This window comes from Stegodyphus dumicola, chromosome 2 (assembly GCF_044657685.1).
Source record: "Stegodyphus dumicola isolate Sdum_Otavi_A_Nest chromosome 2, ASM4465768v1".
NCBI lineage: Eukaryota > Metazoa > Arthropoda > Arachnida > Araneae > Eresidae > Stegodyphus > Stegodyphus dumicola.
In genome coordinates this window covers 147,368,364-147,388,498 of record NC_140769.1, presented here as the reverse complement: position 1 = coordinate 147,388,498, position 20,135 = coordinate 147,368,364, and the positions used below count along the sequence as shown (strand labels likewise).

Below are 20,135 nucleotides of genomic sequence, written 5' to 3'. Positions count from 1 at the left end.
TTGGTGTATAGCAGGGGAAAAAAATCATATGTGGAATAAATAAACAAAATAAAGCATGCATTCTAAAATATTCATTATAAACACACTAAAATGCATTTTGTACTTATTGCATATATGCATGACTTGTAAAATTCTGCATATGCACATTTTGCATATATATATTTAATATTTTTAAATTTTAGGAACAAAACATATTATTTTCTTGAATATTATTTTAAGATTAAAATTTGATACTCATACATATGATACTAAATAAAATATGAAAATTGGCCCTTGATTCAAAAACATTTATATATGATTAAAATTGAAAAAAGTCATTTTTCATGAAACTTTGAAAAACATGTTGTTTCATTCTTTTGTAAGCATAGAGGCACTTCACATGTTTCACACATCCAAAATGTTCGTCGTTCTTCTTTCGATGTGCTGCAATATGCACATCTTCTCCTGCTCGTTCTCTTTGGCGTGTGACTTGCATTTTTTAGTCTCTTTTCTGGTTGTACGAACGGGTTTTTAGTTTTTATTTGAACTAAACATTTCTATTTAAGTTTTCTTTTCAGCTCTTTCTTGCCTGCAAGTGCCATTAGACCTTCTATAACTGAGAGAAGAAAATCTTTCATTGTTTTTACATCATGATCTGGTTCACGAACAAACTTAAATAGAATAAATGCGTTTATTATACTCGCATCTAAAAAATTAAAAAAAAAAATCATGTGCCACCATTTCTTGCTTTTGCGGTTTATTCCATATAGTCCTTTCAGTTGATCAATCAGTCGACATATTCCATATTCTTATTGTATGAAATAATGCTGTTTGGGCACAGTACTTTTTTGTCTTTCCATCTCGTTCTTTTCTATTAATTTCTTTCATTTCAATTGCCTTTTCCAAGCAAGACAGGATAGAAACGGATCTTTTATCTTTCCATTTTATGCAATAAATTGAATCATCGCTAACTGAAAAGTCTATATATTCTCTTGACATAAATTTGTCTTTTAAATTTTTGGGTAGATACTTTCAATTCATATTTACAATGCCACATGCATAGATGGCAGCAACATGCATAGATGGGTCTGTGTCTTTAAAAAGCGAAACAAATTATATAATTCCCTTTCTTCTTCAGCAATAACTTCAACCTCAGTTATTCTCTCCTGGATTTCAATTTCACCTCAATCAGAACTGATATCTGAAGCATTTGAGTCGCAATCGGATGGCAATTCAGCAAAAAGATCCAAAGCTTCCTGAGTTGTTAATTTTTTTCTAGACATTTTAGCACATCAGAGCATACAATGGATGTAAAAGCGCGCGCAATCACGAAAAAAGTAGATGCAAAAAAGAAAAGAAAAATAATCGTGAGTGCTGCCATCTATTGAGCGGAAACTCAAGTGTGTGGTGGGACAATTTTTAACCCACTTATTTCAAGTGCAAAATTAATGTTATAAAATATTGAATCCAATTAAGATTTTTGAAAATAAAATACCTTTGAATATTAAAAAGAATCATACATATCATAAATTGTATACCAAAATTTTTAAAATATTGAAAAATGCGAGATGCATGGATATCACTCTTGTGATCCTGTTTTGAATATTTTTTGCTTATAAACTTAAGCCCTGATATAGTAGTAACATCTACTGAGAAAAATAATAACTAAAATAGATTATTTTTAAAAGATTAGAAAATTTCTAACGGAAATTGCTAACTGAGAAAATAAATATTAATTAGGTGGGACATATATTGACCCACCATGCCTCAAAGGGTTAAAAGTCCTTAATTTTGGTCAAAATGAATAAAGGGTCCTTAATTTTGCTCATTTGACATTTCTTATCATTTCTAATGATTGGCATTCTAAGTGTGAATTGCGATTTCTCATGAATATGGAATTAAAATTACACGGTTCTTAACCAATCTGTTGGCGGATTTGCGTTGCAAACGATAAAAAAGCAATTAGCTACCCTAGAAGGAAAGTATAAGTGTCTGATTGGCTATTCACCCAATCTTTCGAAACAGGTGTTATCCATAAATTTAGGCAGATGTGACGAAAGCGTGAAGCCGGAAGTTCTTTAAGAGGTGAAAGTGAAGGTGCTTGAGAAAAAAAAGGGGGGATTCTGAAAATATTTGCCAAAATTAGAACAATCCCAACCTGGAAGGCCACAACACTTCCGACGCCAATAGGAACGAGATGCCTGGAAAGTGCATTTTCAATAAACTGTGGCTTCATCAAGCTGACTCCAAAGACTGGATATTGATGGATGACAATCCTTATAAAGCTAAATGTGGTCTTTGTCTGAAAAAAATTGAAATTTCTAGAATGGGAGAGTCAATGCTGAAAATTCACATGAAAGGTAAGTTTCGTTTTATCATTTCAATTTGTTTTTACACAGTTTTGCTTAGCTTAATTTCTGTGTTTGTTTAAATTAAGCCATACATTAATTTTTGATCACCTTCTACAGAGTTTATTCTCTTTTGCACATATATGTATGGGATATCGGGGTTATGAGTTTATTTCTGCAGAGGGTCTGTTATCGATTTCACGGGAAATCTGTTGGCTCCATTTCGATATTAGGTCGCCGAGGGCGAATTCGGTAACGCTAGCCGAGAAAAAGTGAAGTTCAGAAATACGTTTTGAAGCTTCAATAGACAATTAAGTATTTGGTTTAATCCTATGCACAAGGAATTTGGCGACTTTATGATGAGCAGTAACGGGACATATACGAAGTTTTAGCGATTTAAAAAAAAAAAAAAATTGCTGTTGATAGTAATGCCTTATCTGGTTTAATTCTAGTTTTCGGTGCACAAAGGATTTGGCTACTTTTGGCGACTTTATGATGAGCAGTAAACGGGACATATACGATGAGTAGTTAATCGGGTCATTTTGGTGTTGGCGATAATTTTCAAAATCGCGCCAAGGCTGCACCGTATACTAGGATTTTACCAACTTCCCTAAATTCTGCCGCCTGGTGCGGCCATGAGAGCTCTGGCGCTGGTTCTGGCTTTATGTGAATAAAAAATTAGTTATTCTTAATTCAAATAGCACTAAATATAATCCTATGAGTATCATTAACAAAATCTATTTTTAGCATAAGAAAAGAAATTTCTGTTAAATCTCCGCTTATCAACATTTTAGCACTTTAAACTTATATCTGTAATCGAATAATACTCTGTTATTTGGCGTCGCTGCATGAGTCATCACTCAAATTGTCATCCGTTGATAAACATGCGGGGAAGAAAGCAAAATACAATAAATAATGATTGGCTATTTCGGCATCAAGGATATAAAATATTAGTTGGTGTAAAATCAACAAATGTTTCAGTTTGAGATTATGCTAAGCAGATACGCAGCTATGGAGTCAAGTTACTAATCATACAAATTTATGCTAAAATAATTATTTCTTCAATAATGAGATATTTTATTTAGTGCCAAACTGAGATTAAGAATCGGGATTTCCGACATGTTTCTTTATGATGAGGGGAAAAATCTAATGCGCATGCATAAAGCATACCCCTTTCCTCCAAAAAAGCCCTAAAAATTGGTTGGTGGTGGCTTTGAAGTCTGGATTTTAGATCATTCCAGATATTGGATGTCCAGATCTCGGACTTTGTACTGTATATACTATATATATATAGTAAAAATGTATATTTTCAGTATACATTTTTTATTATATATATATAGATTTCTTATTATATATATATATATTATATATATATGCGATGCTTAATTTTACTAATGCCTTGCTTGTAATGCCCCTTTTAGGTGCAAAACATCTCTCTCTTCTCAACTGCAGAGTTTCTTCTAACAGTGTGCCGTGTCTGAAAGAATATTGCTTGGCAGCATTGTTTTACGCCAAGCAGAGTTTGGCTTTAGTGTAACCCTAAAGTTATTTCGTTTTTGCCTTATTAGTATGTATGATTTCTGATTTGATGTAAGAGCATATGGTTGCTCGCTTTTAGCTAAGTTACATAGGTAACTATAAGCACATGCATGTGCTAGTATTCAATAATGTTGTTTTTGTTAAAATAAATTTGTTATTGTTAATATTACAGTCCACTTACTGAAGTTAAGTTACATTAAATAAGTTTGAGCTATCTTCGGCAAGAACAAACAGTATCATGAATTTTGTCAAGTTAGAAGAACCATCTGCTTCAGGAAAAGATGTAACTGCTAATTCAACATCAATAAGTGTAGAAAATAATAAAATCAATTCTTTTCTTTTCAAATCTGAAGTTACAGATGCAGAAATATTGTGGGCTTTTAAGTGCATCAAAAGCCACTATTCTTTTAAATCGTGCGATGATATTGGGTCGTTATTCACTAAAATGTTCCCGGATAGTTCCATTGCAAAACAATTTTCATGTGGTGAAAAGAAATGTGCTTATATCTGTCATTTTGGTCTTGGCCCTTATTTTAAAACTTTGTTACTAAAGCATTGTAAAAATGCTGACTTTGAGACTCTTAATCTGACAAATCAAAAGAAGCAACTAGATATTTATGTAAGGTACTGGCATCACGAAAATAAGGTCAGAACTCGGTACCTTACTTCTGCATTTATAGGGCATGCAACAAGTGAAATTATTTTATCCAAATTTTATGAATGTGTTGAAAACTAGACTTGTCAAAACTCTTACAAATATCGATGGATGGTCCTGCAGTAAACTGGAAATTTTATGATTTATTGCAACAGGACTTGACAAAGGAATATAACATTCAGTGCTTGACATTAGGGACATGTGGTTTACACATTCTTAACAATGCTTTCAAGCATGGGATGTCATCCACTGGCTGGGACATTCCATCATTCTTATCCTCCTTATATTGGATTTTTAAAGATTCTCCTGCTGCAAGACGTGAAGATTTTTTAAGTATATCTGGCTTAAAAAGGCTTCCTGTGAAGTTCTGCTTTTACCGATGGTTGCAAAATGTCCCAGCAGTTGAAAGAGCCATTGAAATGTGGGATGACTTGCTACTGTACATTAAAAAAGTTGAAATGGGGAAGTTTAAAAAAAATTCATCGGAATCCTTCTCAAATATTTTGGAGGCAACTAAAGATAAAACATTTCTTGTAAAATTAAATTTTTTTCTCTCTCTGTCGAAAATATTATTGCCTTTTCTTGAATATTATCAAAGTGATAAACCACTTATTCCCTTTTTTGCTAAAGATATCTTAAAACTTGTAAATGATTGCCTTCAGCACATTAAAATTTTGAAACTAGAATATTCAAAAATAACCAAAGCGGAAAATCTTTATAAATTTAATTTTAATGATCCAAATTGTTATAATGATAAAAGTAAAGTTTATTTGGGGTTCATTGCTGAGCAGTTAATGAATGATAAATGCCGCAAGAAGGTCATTTCACAAGCTGAAAGTTTTGCATTGAAACAAGGTCAATAATGTTACAACAAACAAGGTTAACAATGGTACAACACTTAATGTCTAAATGTCCAATAAATTATTCTCTTATTCGAAATGCATCTTGTATAGACCCACGATTGATGGCTAAAAGTCCAGAAAAAGCCCAGAACAAAATGAAAATAGTTCTAACTGTATTAATGCGGTATAAACGTGTTTTACAAGATGATTGTGATGAAATTCTGCTGCAGTTTGGAGAGTTTCTAGACAAAGTAGTTAAGAGAAATTTACATGAATTTTCTGCTTTTGATCTTCAAAATCTTTCTCTTGACACATTTCTTACTTCTTATTTTCATGATTTTCACTATTCAAAAGTATGGAAAATAGTGAAAATGATTCTTATCTTGTCACATGGACAGGCCTCTGTGGAAAGGGGCTTCTCTGTAAATAAAGCAATGGAAATTGAAAATTTAAGTGACTCATCATACATTTTTCAATGCACAGTATTTGATTACATAAAATTTTCTGGAGGTATTCTTAATATCGAAATTAATAAAGAAATGAGATCAGCAGCAGCTTCTGCAAGGTCTAAATATATGCGGTATTTAGAAGAACAAAAATCTTTAACTAAATCTGAAAATTCAAAGAGAAAAAGAAATATTATTGAGGAAGAAATTGATTATATGAAGCAGAAGAAAAAATTTCTTCAAAGGGACATTAAAGATATTAATGAAGAAGTAGATGCTTTAGCAGATGAAGCCGAGACCAGCAGGAACATTGATTTGTTTATCGAAGCAAATGAACCTAGAAGAATAGTTAAAGAAAAGGAAATAGACATAAATAAATTAGATTTTAAAATATATGAAAAAATTTCAGATTTAAAAAAAGTATAAATGTTTTGTATCTTTTATTGTATAGTTTATTATTCTAGTATCTTTCAAAAAACCAAGGAAATAAATTGTATGTTTACGAATCTGTTATTTTAATCATGTAAATCTCTAAAATATCTGTGACTGTTATTAGTGTAAAATACACTTATACATGTTTTTCAAGAAATTATGTTCCTAATTTAATGTTATCTACTTCATAACTTGTAGGTGGTTAGTTTAATTTTCAAAATTGTTTTATGTTAAGTATTGAATTCAATTTAATAATAGTGCATAATACACACTTCTGTTAGTTTCTTAAAGTGAAATTAGAAGCATGAAGTCGGTTGTATGGATAATTGCTTTTTTCTATTCGTTTTTTTGTTTGCTGATAGGTCCTTAAATTTTTTCTTTGGTGGTCTTTAAAAGTCCTTAATTTTCGTGTAAGGAAATGTGTACAAACCCTGTTATTGGAACCTTAAAGTATATTAACTGGGTTACAACCTCTGGAACTCTACACGAAGCTATGACACAAACTGCAGCAAACAGAGCATAAATTTCAACACTTACCAAGTGTGCCCGCATCAGACCTTTCAGGTTTGTTCTTATCTGCTGGTCTCTCTTTAGACAAGCAGCAGCGGTGACAACATTCAGTCTTTTGTTATGAATCATGCTGATAATGATCTTACTTCTCATTTTAACTTATGCTGTTTGACATAAAATCTACCTGCTATTTACTAAACCTCTAGACTGACTGTTATTCACTAAAATGTGACAAAATGAGACCAAAAAAAATCAATATAAAGCTAACTGTTAGTAAAACGTAAATTTCACTTATCTTCTTTCAAATGTGTCCAACTATTATAAGTGTAAAATATTTAATGCTACTTGATAAATTGCATAAAGTTTATTTTATTCTCAAACTTATTAATAATTATGTTAATTAATTCATGTTTAGTAATAATGCATACTACTTAGGGATCTATTTTATTTTTAGGATGACATTACAAAAGTGAAATTCAGGCATAGATAATATTTTTAATTGAATTTTATTCAGTTCCCATTTGCTCATAGGTCCTTAATTTTTTTTCATTAATGGTCCTTAAAAGTACTTCATTTCTGTGTGCAGAAATGTAAGTTTCCATGCATTCGATTTAGCTACATAAAAAAAATTCGTAAACATTTCTTACTTTTACTTGCACTCTATATACAGTCTATATACATCGCAATAAGATTGTCCAGAAGGTCCACACCATCTATATATTTGTTGTCATATCCTACGAGTATAGGTTACATTATGGATACAGATTTGTTTTCTTTTCTTGAGTATGTCTTGGTCACTGAAGGGGGACAAATTGTATCTCAAAGTTAGCTGTCATAGCTATGATGGAATTGTTGTTCCATCAAATTACTGTGAAGCCATGTTCTTTATGAAATGGCTTTCTTTTGAAGAAACCATCAGGATTGCTGTTCATTCTCATTGCCTTTGGAAACATTTACTAATCCTGAATGGGAGCATAGAGGTTACTCAAACTATGCTTGTGTGTGGGTAGGACAAACACCACCATTAAGAAAGGTTAAATTTATCCTTTATTTCTCACAGCGTACGGCCGTTCCCGCACTTTGAGATACAGAGACCAGCACTTATAGTCTAAAACATAGAAAATAAGAAATGAACTAACTAAATAAGAACTAAAAGGCTTTATAGAGATTAGTAATGCGAAGATTGGCCTTTTGACACTATGTATATAGTGAGTGAAATGCAAAACTTACAATACGCCTTCAAATATCAGCAGGAACTAAGTTCTGGCCTTAAAGCAGACACGAACTGACTGTAAAGCACATGCATGGTAAGGCAGCAAGAAGTCTTTTTCTTCTCTTGGGTAAAAGCCACATCTTAAATACCTATACAGTTTGCAACCTCATCAGCATAAGAAATTTTACTCGTGCTTATTCTGGCCGGAAATGGAAAATGAGAGAAGATAGCAAAGTTTTAAAATAAAATAAATAATTATTAGTAAAACTTAAAATCCTTACAAAATATCCACTACACTTAAAAGATCTGCTAAACATCAGGCCTAGTCCAAAATTATTCAATGTCTCTGAAGATTTTCCTGTATATATATCAAAATGAGGTAAGTGCACTTCACAAACAAGAACACAAAGTTTAAGTTCGTAGGAACACAAACCACCAGACTTTGTACTTGAAATGAATTGGTTTTCCTTTGAGAAACATTTTTGCAAGAATGTCTACCAAAATACCAAAATAAGGTATCATTTTCTCATCTATAGAACAGTGTGTTGGGGGAAAAATATCTCATATGGCATGAAATCGGCATTTAAAATATTTAAATAGAGACAAACCTTAACCAGTTTTGGGGTTTTATCCAGTCTTAAATTATAATGCTTCCATTCAATGTTAAAAATCATTGTCTTGGATATTCATTATTTTGGAACAGTTTTTTTGTGGAATCTGTACAAGAAAATAACACTGCCTATGAAAAATCTGTGTATACTCACAGACACTGCTTTGAACCGACGTTGCATTTCAATACCAACAAAAATATATGCCATTATACAGTCTTAATGCCTTTTGATGCCTTTATACAGTCTTAATATTTTTATAAGATTGGCCTATCTTCATAAAATTATTTGATTGAATTTGCTTTCAATGAGATCTGCTCAAAATTAAAAGTACCAAAATAATAATTTATTTTTATAAAAGTTTTCAATGTGAGAGAAACAGGTTTTTTTTTTTTTTTTTTTTTTTTTTTTTCCAGTGGGTTAAAAATACTGCAAAATATAAGACTTTTAATGTTTCTTGCATGCTCTTATAAGCTGGTTTTCATGGTGTTGCTATTTGGCAAAGCAAAAAACTTTTAATTTAAATAATCTGCTTCTGAATAATACACTTGTCAATTTAAAAATAAAAATACTTTTTAATAAATTAAATCTTTTTAAAATAATTTATAAACTAAGTTTAAATTTATTTTGCAGCAGAGATATTCTTCCCCTTCTCCTTCCACTTCAAATAACTTTTCTTTTGCTGCCCCACCAATTATTGAGTGGTTAAGACCATTGAATACTGGTAGTTCAACTGAAGTCAATGGACCAGCTTCGTATGCATAGGCATGATGGTGCCACTGGGACTGTTTTAAGGTTTTAGACTGAGAAGAAAATATTCAAGTTACTTATGCATCTCATTGATGTTGAGATGTTCTTGTCTTTCAGGAAAGAATGTGTTATTTGCACTTATATCATAAATATTTAAAAATGTGTGTTGTACCCCACATAGGAGTTTCATTTTTTACACAAAATATTACAATGTGTTCTAACTGGTACAAAACAATTTGCTTTAAAAAAGTATTTTACATTCTTTTATGTGTTTTAGTGTAATGTGAATCTGGAAAGATTGTAATTTTTGAGTGTATTATTATTATTATTATTATGAGTATTTCTCTTTTATATATTTCTTTTTATTTTAGGATGATTTTTGCAGTTCTTGTGAGCAGAAAATTCACCATCGCAAAAACAATTCTTTTCTGGAATAAGAAATGCAGAATGTGCCAGTTGTAAGACAGAATGGAGATAACACTTTTTGTTCCCAATTCTTTTGTTATAATGTATGAAGAAGTATGTTTGCAATTTATAAATCATATTGCATAAATTAATTTACATTAAACAGCATAGTCATCTAATATTTTTACATAAATGGAACTGAAATATTGAATGCATTTTATACACTTTTGAACTTAACTCGTAATATATACATATATTAAAAAGAATAAAGGTTGAAGATGGAGTGCTGCCATTGTATTTTTCAGAAAATGGATCAATTCTTTTGATTTTTCTGTATATAAGCAGTGAGCTGTGGGAAGAAAAAGTTTTATTACGTTAGATAATTTTGAAGATAAATTTCTACATATAATTTACTTTATTATTAACCCCTTGCAGTGCCATTTACCTCAATGAAACTTAGGCCCAAGTGTTATGGGTCAACGCATGGTAAACAAGCCAGGCTGATGCTTGAAAACGGTCACAATATGAGCTGAAACATAAATGCCTGTGTTATAGTCAGTTTTGCGTGATACTGTTGGCATGAAAGTAAACTTTAATCCTTCTGCCTTTCGTAGATATTATGAATATATTATATTTTGTAATAAATAAGTTTAAAAATTATATTTCATAAATAAACAACACTTCAAGTAAGTAAACTTTAATCCTTAGTGGAAGTATGGTCCGTGACACTTAGCCGACAACCACTTAACCGACACCAGTTAGCCGACAAGGTCACTTAGCCAACAGGTCATTCAGCCGACACGGACAGTTAGCTGACAAGGACACTTAGCCGACAGGACACCTAGCCGACACAGACAGTTTGCCTACAGGACATTTAGCCGACACACAGAATTCGCCATCAGGGCATTTAGCTACAGGACAGTTAACTGTCAAGACATTTAGTCAACAGGACACTAAGCTGACAGTGACGTTTAGCTGCCGCATACCCAATAATTATTTAAATTTACAATCAATTACAAAATTTCTCGACTTCTCCATAAGTTCAATATTTAAGTTATTTTTTTCACCTATCATTAAAATTCAGTTTTCGATTCTTGAAGATCTCATACGCACTTTTAATTATTGTGTTAATTTAGCATTATTTGGTATGTATCGTGCTGCTTGGTGTATATTGGCCAAATTGAAAAAGTGCTGAAATTTCTCATCAGGGAATATGAATTAAATTTTGAAAGGAAAAAGTTTTTTTTAGCTAAGTACAGCGGTCACTTAATTACATTTTAACTTAGAAGCTTTACGGATAGTTTTTGAAGATCCCATTCTTCAAAAATTATCCATAAAGTTTCTTCATTTAATCAACTTTCACATCATTAATAATTTTTCTTTATTTACTTAAAGATATTAGTTTTCCAATCTCGCTCTTCCAAATGCCTTCAAATTTCTAATATATTTACGTTTCATTACTATTTTGCTCATCACATCATGTTACATTCCTTCCCTTGAAAAATCGTTTGGCTCCTCCCACTAATGAAATTTCCTTTCCCTGTCATGAAAAATCTGAATAATGCAATAAAAATTATTGTTGCTCTTGAATTATACTTTTTTATAGAAACATATGGCGGTGAGGGTTAGTTTAGCAAATATATTTTATTTTGTTATTAAAAACAATTTAAAAAAGTGAATTTTTAAGACCAGCAAAGGTATAAATTATTTGTGGCCTTTATAATTTGCAGTTCATGCCGCCATCCCTGAGATAAAAATTCTGTAACATTTTATTGACCACGCTTCTCGCTTAAAGTACTTATATAGGTTAATGTTTATAGCCCTAAATTAGTGCATAATGTTTAATGTAGAAGTAAAATATTCTTTCAAGTTTTGTTTTATTCATAACTGAAGCTGAAGAAGGAGGCAGCTACAAACAAAGTAGGGCGGAGCAAAGCGTCAGATCGTGAAAAGTCACCATAATGTGATGTCTTCTATCGATGCTAGATTTAACTAGATCAGTTATATAAATAGATAATATTATTTACTATATTTTGAAAGTTGCGATGTGTAATTTGCAATATAATATGTTATATTAATGTTTTTCTTATAAAATATCACTTTTCTCAATATCTGTTAAAAATGTATAAATTTTCATTTCATTTTTCATTCATATTATTTTTTCCCCTCTTTCATTCCTTCCCCTTCTTGTTTACGGTTTAGCTACATGTTAATGGGAAAATTTTTGGTGCCCATTTTCCTGAATGTATCAATAAAGTTCTAGCATAAAAAGGCAATTTTCATTGGAAAAGACTGGTTATATATTAAGTAAAACGTTCACTCACTCAGCAGCTGCCGAGCGGTAAAGTCACTGAACACTGGCAGTTCGGTCCGAATTTAAATCCCGCGAACAGACAGGCTGTTTTCATGGTTTTTCCTATGTGTAACTTGTATATGAGGCAGTTTTCCTTAGAAAGTCCTCCACAAAGGCATCCCTACCCTTAGGCAAATAGCCCTCTGGCTTTGCCGTAATTACATAAACCAAACTTACTTCTGTTAGGTGGCCGCTAAACCAAAAACGAGAAAGAGAAGGAATGAAAGAGAAAAAAAAAATATGAATGAAAAATTAAATGAAAATTTATACATTTTTAACAGATATTGAGAAAAGTTATATAAGAAAAACATTAATATAACATATTATTATATTGCAAATTACATATCGTGACTTTCAAAACATAGTAAATAATATTATCTATTTGCATGACAGATATAGTTAAATCTAGCATCGTTAGATGGCACTAAATTACGGTGAATTTTCATGATGTGTCGCTTTGCTCTGCCTTACTTTGTGGCCCCTCCTTCTGCAGCTTCAGTTATGAATAAATCAAAACCTTAAAGAATATTTTACTTCTAAATTAAACATTATGCACTAGTTTAGAGCAATAAACATTAACCTAAGTAAGTACTTTAAGCTAGGGGCGTGGTCAATAAAATGTCACAATATTTTTACCTCAAGAATGGTGACATGAACTGCAAATTATAGAGGTCACAAATAATTTATACCTTTGCTTGTCTTACAAATTCACTTTTTTAAATTGTTTCTAATAGCAAAATAAAATATATTTGCTAAACTAACCCTCACCACCATATGTTTCTATATAAAATATAATTCAAGAAGAACAATAACTTTTATTGCATTATTAAGACTTTTCAGAACTGTCTACTCCTACTATGCTGAGGACAGCAGCAAGTTGAGTCTAGCCTACGATGTCTCTCGAGTAACTGCGCTTCGTAACACGAAATGAGTGATCCCACCTCATTGCGGATTCTCGCACAATATTCCTACATGCACGTTATACCTATACAGTAACTGCCAAATCACTATAATTGCTCATCACCTCCTACTTCGCTAAAATGAAGCCAACCAGCCGCTCGCTAAGATGGATACTGCTGATCTTGTTCGAAAGCACGTGGCTGCTCTTCCGGAGGATATTATTAGGTTTGGAAACAAAGTGTTAGTAAGCAACTGGAGTGAGCTGTTGAATGCGGACACATTATCGTTGGAAAATTTTATGAGTGTACTACATTCAATTGAAACCCTAAAAGCTTGCATATGTTCGATGGAATTGAACTTTGAGGATGGTTATTCTGGTGCTAGAACCGAACAGGACCAATTTGAAATTACATCCAGGTACCAGAAAAGACGAAGGATTGCCGAGGGTCTTCTATAGTTATTCAAAGGTAAGTGTGAGTCTTACGGTATGCTAATAAGCTATTCATCCTAAGTATGCTAATATGTCCCGTGCTTGTGAAGTATGTATTGTTGAAAATGCTTCTAGTGTTAATGAATGTATGCCTAAGGTTGATGTTGTTAATCCTAAATCTGAAAATGCTGCAAATAATGTTGTTCCTAAGCCCAAAAGGCCTTCAAAACGAAATAAGCGTCCAGTTCAGGAAGTTACGGACGCAAAGGGAATATTCAGCCTAAAAACACAACTCCCTACAAAAAAAATTCGTAGGGAGCAATTATAGTGATTTGGCAGTTACTGTAGGCCCTCAAAGCTAGTGAAATGTAATGTAGACATTAATATTAGTAATAAGTTTAATGGTTTGAATGACAACGAAAACATGAATGTGCAGGGTGAGCAGGAGGTTGTTGAAATTCTGCCCCCTAAAGTTAAGCCGATAATGACAAAACCTAACATTAAATTCTCAGATTTTGTAAAGCAACTCAAAACTGATACCAAGCTTGAAATTGTAGCAAAAGTAAATGGAGAATTTCTTAAAATTTAACGGAAAAGACTGTTAAAGTACTGTTCAGATATCTCCCTATCAATTGTCCGAAGGACGAAATCCAGGAGGAGCTTGAGGCTTTACGATATAAAGTCAGAAAGGTGTCTCAGGTGCACCGCTTAAAATCTAAGGTGCCTATGCTACTTTTTCAAGTGCAGCTGGAAAACAAGCCTGGAGTTGATAAAATTTATGATTTGTCGTATTTCATGTGTTTTTATGTATCTGTTACTGCCTATAATAATATCGGAAGTGTTGTGCAGTGTCACAACTGCCAACACTTCCACCATTCCGTTGAGAACTGCAAACTCAAACAGAATTGTAAAGTTAAAAAAATTGAAGATGTGTTATGCTGCAACTGTAAATAGCCAGGTCACACCGCAAATTATTGTGGGTGTCCTACGTTTCCTAAATCTTATAAAAATACTTCTGATAATGCTAAAAATGTTACTGATTGTGTTAGTTCAAATGCTAAAAATGAAAATGTTAGTGCAAAACCTGTCACCCCAGGCGTTAGCTATGCTAGCACAGTTAAATGTAGTTTTTCTGTCCCTACTGCCAAGCCGGATAATGATAAAGGTGTGAATAAGGTTAAAAGTGTGAAGGATGGAGCTAAAGACTCTGGTCCCGCTGCTGTTATGGACATACTCAAACTTATAAAAGAGTTAGTTGATATATTCAAGGGTCTTCCTTTTGGACTATGTTCATAAAGTGATGGACAAACAAATTCAGAGTAGAGCCGGAGTAAATGGCTTGATCAGTTTCCCCTCTTTTACTGTGTTCTGCAGAGCTGCTGCATATCTCAAAGCCCATGTCCAGATGTGTGGTAAGTTGAAAGAAGTGTCTTTTTTTGCAGTGGTCTAGTAGTGATTTCTATCACACATGTGATTTTGATTCTGTCCCATTCACTTATTGAGATCGGATATATTTAAACGAAGATGTGCTGTTTTGATAGATAGCAGAGAATTTGTAAATCTTAGTTATAATTTTCTATATGTGAAATGCGGATTGACATAGTGTACTATAGTTGTTAGCTCTCAAATTTTTAATCATATCTCCCCACTAGATCTTGGACAGAAATAAAGTTTTAATGTCTGTGGCAAGCATGATAATGACAGCATTGTTTTTAGAACATGTCCATAAAATGCACACTTGATAGTGAAGCAAAGTTTGGCAAGCTTTTTCTTCCAGTGAAAAGTTTTAATGCACTGTAATCTGAATCAGACTTAATATCACCAACAAAGTATTTTATGTCAAGATTATCAGATAATCTTCAAAGTGCAATATACAGGGTGTATCAACAGTGAAAAACTTTCATCAGATATAGAGTACACCTAAACGATGGGGAATCGCATAGCAGTGCATGGTCGGAAACGCTTTCCTGGCGTGGTAGTGACGACACAAGAAACAAAGGACACAAACAGGGTGAGAAAACATGTTTATTTTTCGGAATACAGCAAAAAAACTTAGAGACAACAATTGTTGTCAAAGTAAGTATTCGAAATTACAACCCCAGATCATAATGCAGGCCTCACATCTCCGGTGCATTGACAAACGATACCAGCCATGACCCGCACAAATACCCCCAGAAGAAGTAATCAAGGCAAGTGAGGTCTGGAGATAGAGCAGGCCAATTCACGGGACCACCCCGACCGATTCACTTTTTGCCATACGTTGCATTCAGATGGAGATGCACATCAATGTAATGGGGCAGGGGTTCCATCATGCTAAAACCAGATGGAAGAATGGACAACAGCGGATACGTTTGCATCATCCAATACCTGCTAAAGGAAGAGCAGATAGTTTGCTTCAGACTTTGCGGCTACAAGTACAGCTCAACAAGCTGGTCTCCTACGATGCCGACCCATACATTTACGTTCCTGAACTGCATGGGTTCTTGTTGCATGTGGGTTATGCGAAATGAACATTCCTTCATGTGTGAAAGTCACCTCATTGGTGAACAAAGCAGTGTCTGGAAGCATCTCAGCATACCAGTGTGCTTTGGCCCAATAACTACTGCACACACTGGATGTGATAGGAGTGCATGACGTTAGTATGCAGGATCCATCAGATGGTCGTATGGAAAACCCGACTTGGCAGGCAATAGCCAGCATAATGTTACAGGGATTGTTATGTACCAGATCCAGCATGGTTTCCTTGTTGCTTGGCGTCCTTACTCTTTGCTCATATTGCTGTGTGTCCACAATGAAGAAGGATCTGCTTTTGAACAATATCTGGTGCAACGTGCAAAGAAGACGCGACTGCGAGTTTGCCTCCAATATTAGGCTCGTCCATTGCAATCAGCGCCCCCCGTAGCCCATATGGCCATCCCGTTACCACTCTGAGTGGCTATGAAGCTTCATTTCGGCTATCAACAGAATGGTAGTATGATGGAACGCTACACGACCGCTTAGCATCTGGCATACGAGGCTGCTAACTGCAATTGAAGAGCCGCACAGTGGTTGTACGCCAAGAGCGGAACCTTCTTCGTCGTGGACACACAGCAACGTGAGCAAAGAGTATGGACGCCAAGCAACGAGGAGACAATGCTGCACCTTGTACATAATGAATCTCGGGTTTCCCTTATAATTATGTTCCTGCATACTAATGTCACGCACCCCTGTCACATCCAACGCGTGCAGTTACTGGGTCAAGGGGACATTGCTCCCCGACTGTCCTTTGCACACTGGTACGCTGAGATGTGCCCAGACAGTGTATTGTTCACCAATGAGGGAACTTCTATGCGTGAAGAAATGTTTGTTTCACACAACTTCCATGTACGATCAGAGGAGCGAATCCATGCTGCCCTGGAATGGTTTTCCGTAAATGTATGGGCCGGCCTCGTAGGAGACTACCTCGTCGGACCGTACTTGTTGCCCCAAAGTTTGACGGACGCAAGCATATCCACTGCTTTACTTTCTTCCATATGGTTTCAGCATCATGGGCCTCCGTCCATTACAGCATTGACGTGTGTCTCCACCTGAATGCAACGTTTGGCCAACAATGGATCGGTCCAGGTCATGCCCGGTATTTTTGCTAACGTTTTCAGTGCACCGGAGATGCACAACCTGAGGTTGCAATTTCGAACACATACTAAGGTTCCACATTTATTTACAAAATAGGATCCAAATATAATTAAATTGTTGTGATATAAATTGAGTGAAGCATAAAAGCGAAGCAGCAACCTGTATTAGGCGTAGATTTTTTAGCATAGAAACCCTATCGATTTCGAGGGCGAACAAAGTCCCTCTTTATAAAAAGCAAAGAAATATGCAACTGAAAAACCAAGTTACGAACAATTTATACCCTAAGGAAGTTGTTAGTAGACGTAATAACAAAAATTGAAAAATTAGGATAATTGATTGATTAAAATCATTAACTAAACACGGTAAATTTTTGTGAATGGGAAAAGAACACCCAAAGTCGAAATTGTGATTAAATTTCCAACTAAGATTAGCAATCAAAGACCTTGTAAATTTCACCTTTTCGGGCATAAGAGTCATGTTCCTTAATGCGAAACCTGTTTTGGTTTGGCCGCTATTTCTCGAACCAAACTAAATTTCCCAAGAAACTGAACCATGGGTTTTTATTCCTAGGCGAGAAAATGATTTGAAAATTGAACTTCTGGAGAATTATTGCAATTTTGTAACTGACAGACAGATGAAAGGGAAGCACGACTAGGTTATTAATGTTATTTCTAAAAGTGGAATGTTTTCTTGGATGGAAAGAGGAAAACTTTTTAGGAACTTTATCAATGACCATAGGAGAAAATCCTCTGGCAGTGGCAACTGCTCTCAAATAATTGAGTAGTAGAGAGTTGGACGAACAAATTTTAAGAGCACGAAAAACATAATAGTAGAAAGAAGTCTTTTTTTTTTTTTTTTTTTTTTTTTTTTGTTTAGTCGGGTGACATGACTTAGCATGGGGAGGCAAACAAAGTATGTATACTATAGTTTGGTAGGGTTGAAATCAGATTCATTACGGATTATAAGAATATCAAGGAAAGGAAGAGTATTGTCAAATTCAAATGTGAACTGGATGGATGAGTCAAATTAATAATAGATAAAATATGTGGTAAGTCTTCTTTGTTGCCATCAAAAAGCGGGAAAGTATCATGAATGTAGCAAATCCAAAGACGAAAAGATAGTTTCTCAAACAATTTGACTTCAAAATAGTGCATGTAAATGCCACCATGTAAAGGACTGAGGGGTACCCATAGCTAATCCTCACAATTTGGCGATAATATTTATTCTGTAAAACAAAGTGAGCTTGACTCAGAAAGACTCTAGTAAGTGAAATTAACTCTCCAATTTCAGTATGCGAGAAATGGAATTCTCGAAGCCTAGTTTCAAGACATTTAAGTTATCCTTCGATTGGAACATTAGTATACAGAGATTTAAAGTCGAAAGAAACCATAATGGAACGCAGAGGACAAATATCTTCAAGTTCACCAACGATTTAAAAAAAAAAAAAAAAAAAAAAATATTTAACAATGTAAATATTATTTGGAACTAAAGGAGAAAATATGGAAACTTAATATTTGGCCAAAGGATAAGTTGCAGCACCTAAGTTGGAAACTATAGGTCAAAAAGGAATTCCATTTTTGTGAAATTTGGGGAGGGCATAAAAACTAGCACAGTTAGCTCATATACTGTCCAATTCAGCGTAAGGAATCACTCATTCCACCTATTGCTAACAGTACTAGGTTCTGTGCCCTCCTTAAAGTTCACAAAAATGGAATTCCTTTTCGACCTATAGTTTCCAATTTGGAAACGACATCTTACCCTTTGGCCAAATAGTTAGTTTCTGTATTTTCTCCTTTACTTTCTAATAATATTTACACTGTTAAAAAAAAAAAAAATATGTCATTGCATAAACTTAAAGATATTGCTTCATTATGGTTTTGTTCATATGTTCCAAAAGAGCAATAAGAAACATGAATCTGCTAAACAGAGCTGGAAATTTAACACAATTATCCATTGGAGAATTAAATTTTCTTGAAGCTTTTCGCATTCAAAAAATTTACCATGTTTAGTTAATGATTTTAACCCAATCCTACATAACTCTTTTAAATCTGTGTTATCCTAATTTTTCTATTTTCGTTATTACTTCTACTAACAGATGGCACTACTATGTCTCTCTCAACTTTCTTAGGGTATAAATTGTTCGTAACTTGGTTTTTCAGTTGCAGATTTCTTTGCTCCTTAAGAAGAAGGACTTTGTTCGCTTTCAAAATCGCTACAGTTTCTATGCTAAGAATCTACACCTACCTAAATTGTCACATTTACTTTCCTTTCAAACTTACATTACATCTGAACACTGATTCCTTAAAAGGTGTATCAAACCTGGAAGAAAACAAAGAAAGAGCCAGTTAAAATGTCTCTGTTTTATTCATTCTAATAGGACTGTTTCGTAATGATACATGTATTCAAAAAGTCAAACAGTGAGACCCACACTGTTTACATTACTGATTAAGCAGGAGGTGAAATAAATCTTTGGCACCTTTATGAAAACACAATTTTTGGATTGGCAGAAAGGTGCCATCATTTCTGTCAATACGAACAATTTATCAGGTTGTGCTGCTTGGAAGAGCAATCTGTTATAAATTAAACTCTGTTTTCACAAAAGTGGCAAATTGCTATACATAAGATGTGCAAATGCTGCATATAATTTTCTTTCTTTGGATCTTAATTGAATACAGACTATAAATTTATTACAATGTTCTATACAAAGTCTTGAAAACTATGTCAAACGTTCAGTTTTTATATATTGAGACAATCTTATTTTGATTTCTGTTATTTCTAAAGAAGGAAAAGTAAATACATGGAGGGAACTTTCACACTTTATTGTAAAATACAATCTCTAGAAATCATGTCATATAATATAACTTATTTTTCCTCAAAATTGCTTTTAAGTCTGACCAGTAATGAGGAGCTTTGTGGGTGAAAAACGATTAAGAATCATCACAAATGAGTTGCATTAATGAAATCTTATTATATTGCACAAAACAACAAAGGAAGGCAAGATTTTGATAATGTCGATTTTGCTGATAGTAAAGCATAAATAAATTAAATATGTTTTGATTCATATACTAATACATCATCTTAATTTTTTACAGTCATTCAGATATTTTTTTTTT

The 20,135-nt window shown here is 33.6% G+C and overlaps 1 protein-coding gene across 13 annotated transcripts in view; it reads left to right on the top strand.

The window, feature by feature from the left end:
• Window positions 1-10,010, top strand: part of LOC118204640 (uncharacterized) — a 45,248-nt gene extending 35,238 nt beyond the window's left edge. For 4 of the 13 annotated variants that reach the window (XR_015039589.1, XM_085811221.1, XM_085811223.1 and 1 more), the window contains exons 3-5: window positions 2,005-2,339; window positions 3,749-3,894; window positions 9,694-10,010. Coding sequence is in view for 5 of the 13 variants with exons in the window: in XM_085811221.1 (XP_085667347.1) it covers window positions 2,177-2,339; window positions 3,749-3,864 (279 nt within the window). In the remaining 8 variants the exon portion in view is untranslated. The remainder of the gene's footprint in view (window positions 1-2,004; window positions 2,340-3,748; window positions 3,895-9,693) is intronic. The other 9 variants (XR_015039593.1, XR_015039594.1, XR_015039595.1 and 6 more) reach the window with 3 other exon arrangements.
• The last annotated feature ends 10,125 nt before the right edge of the window (window positions 10,011-20,135 follow it).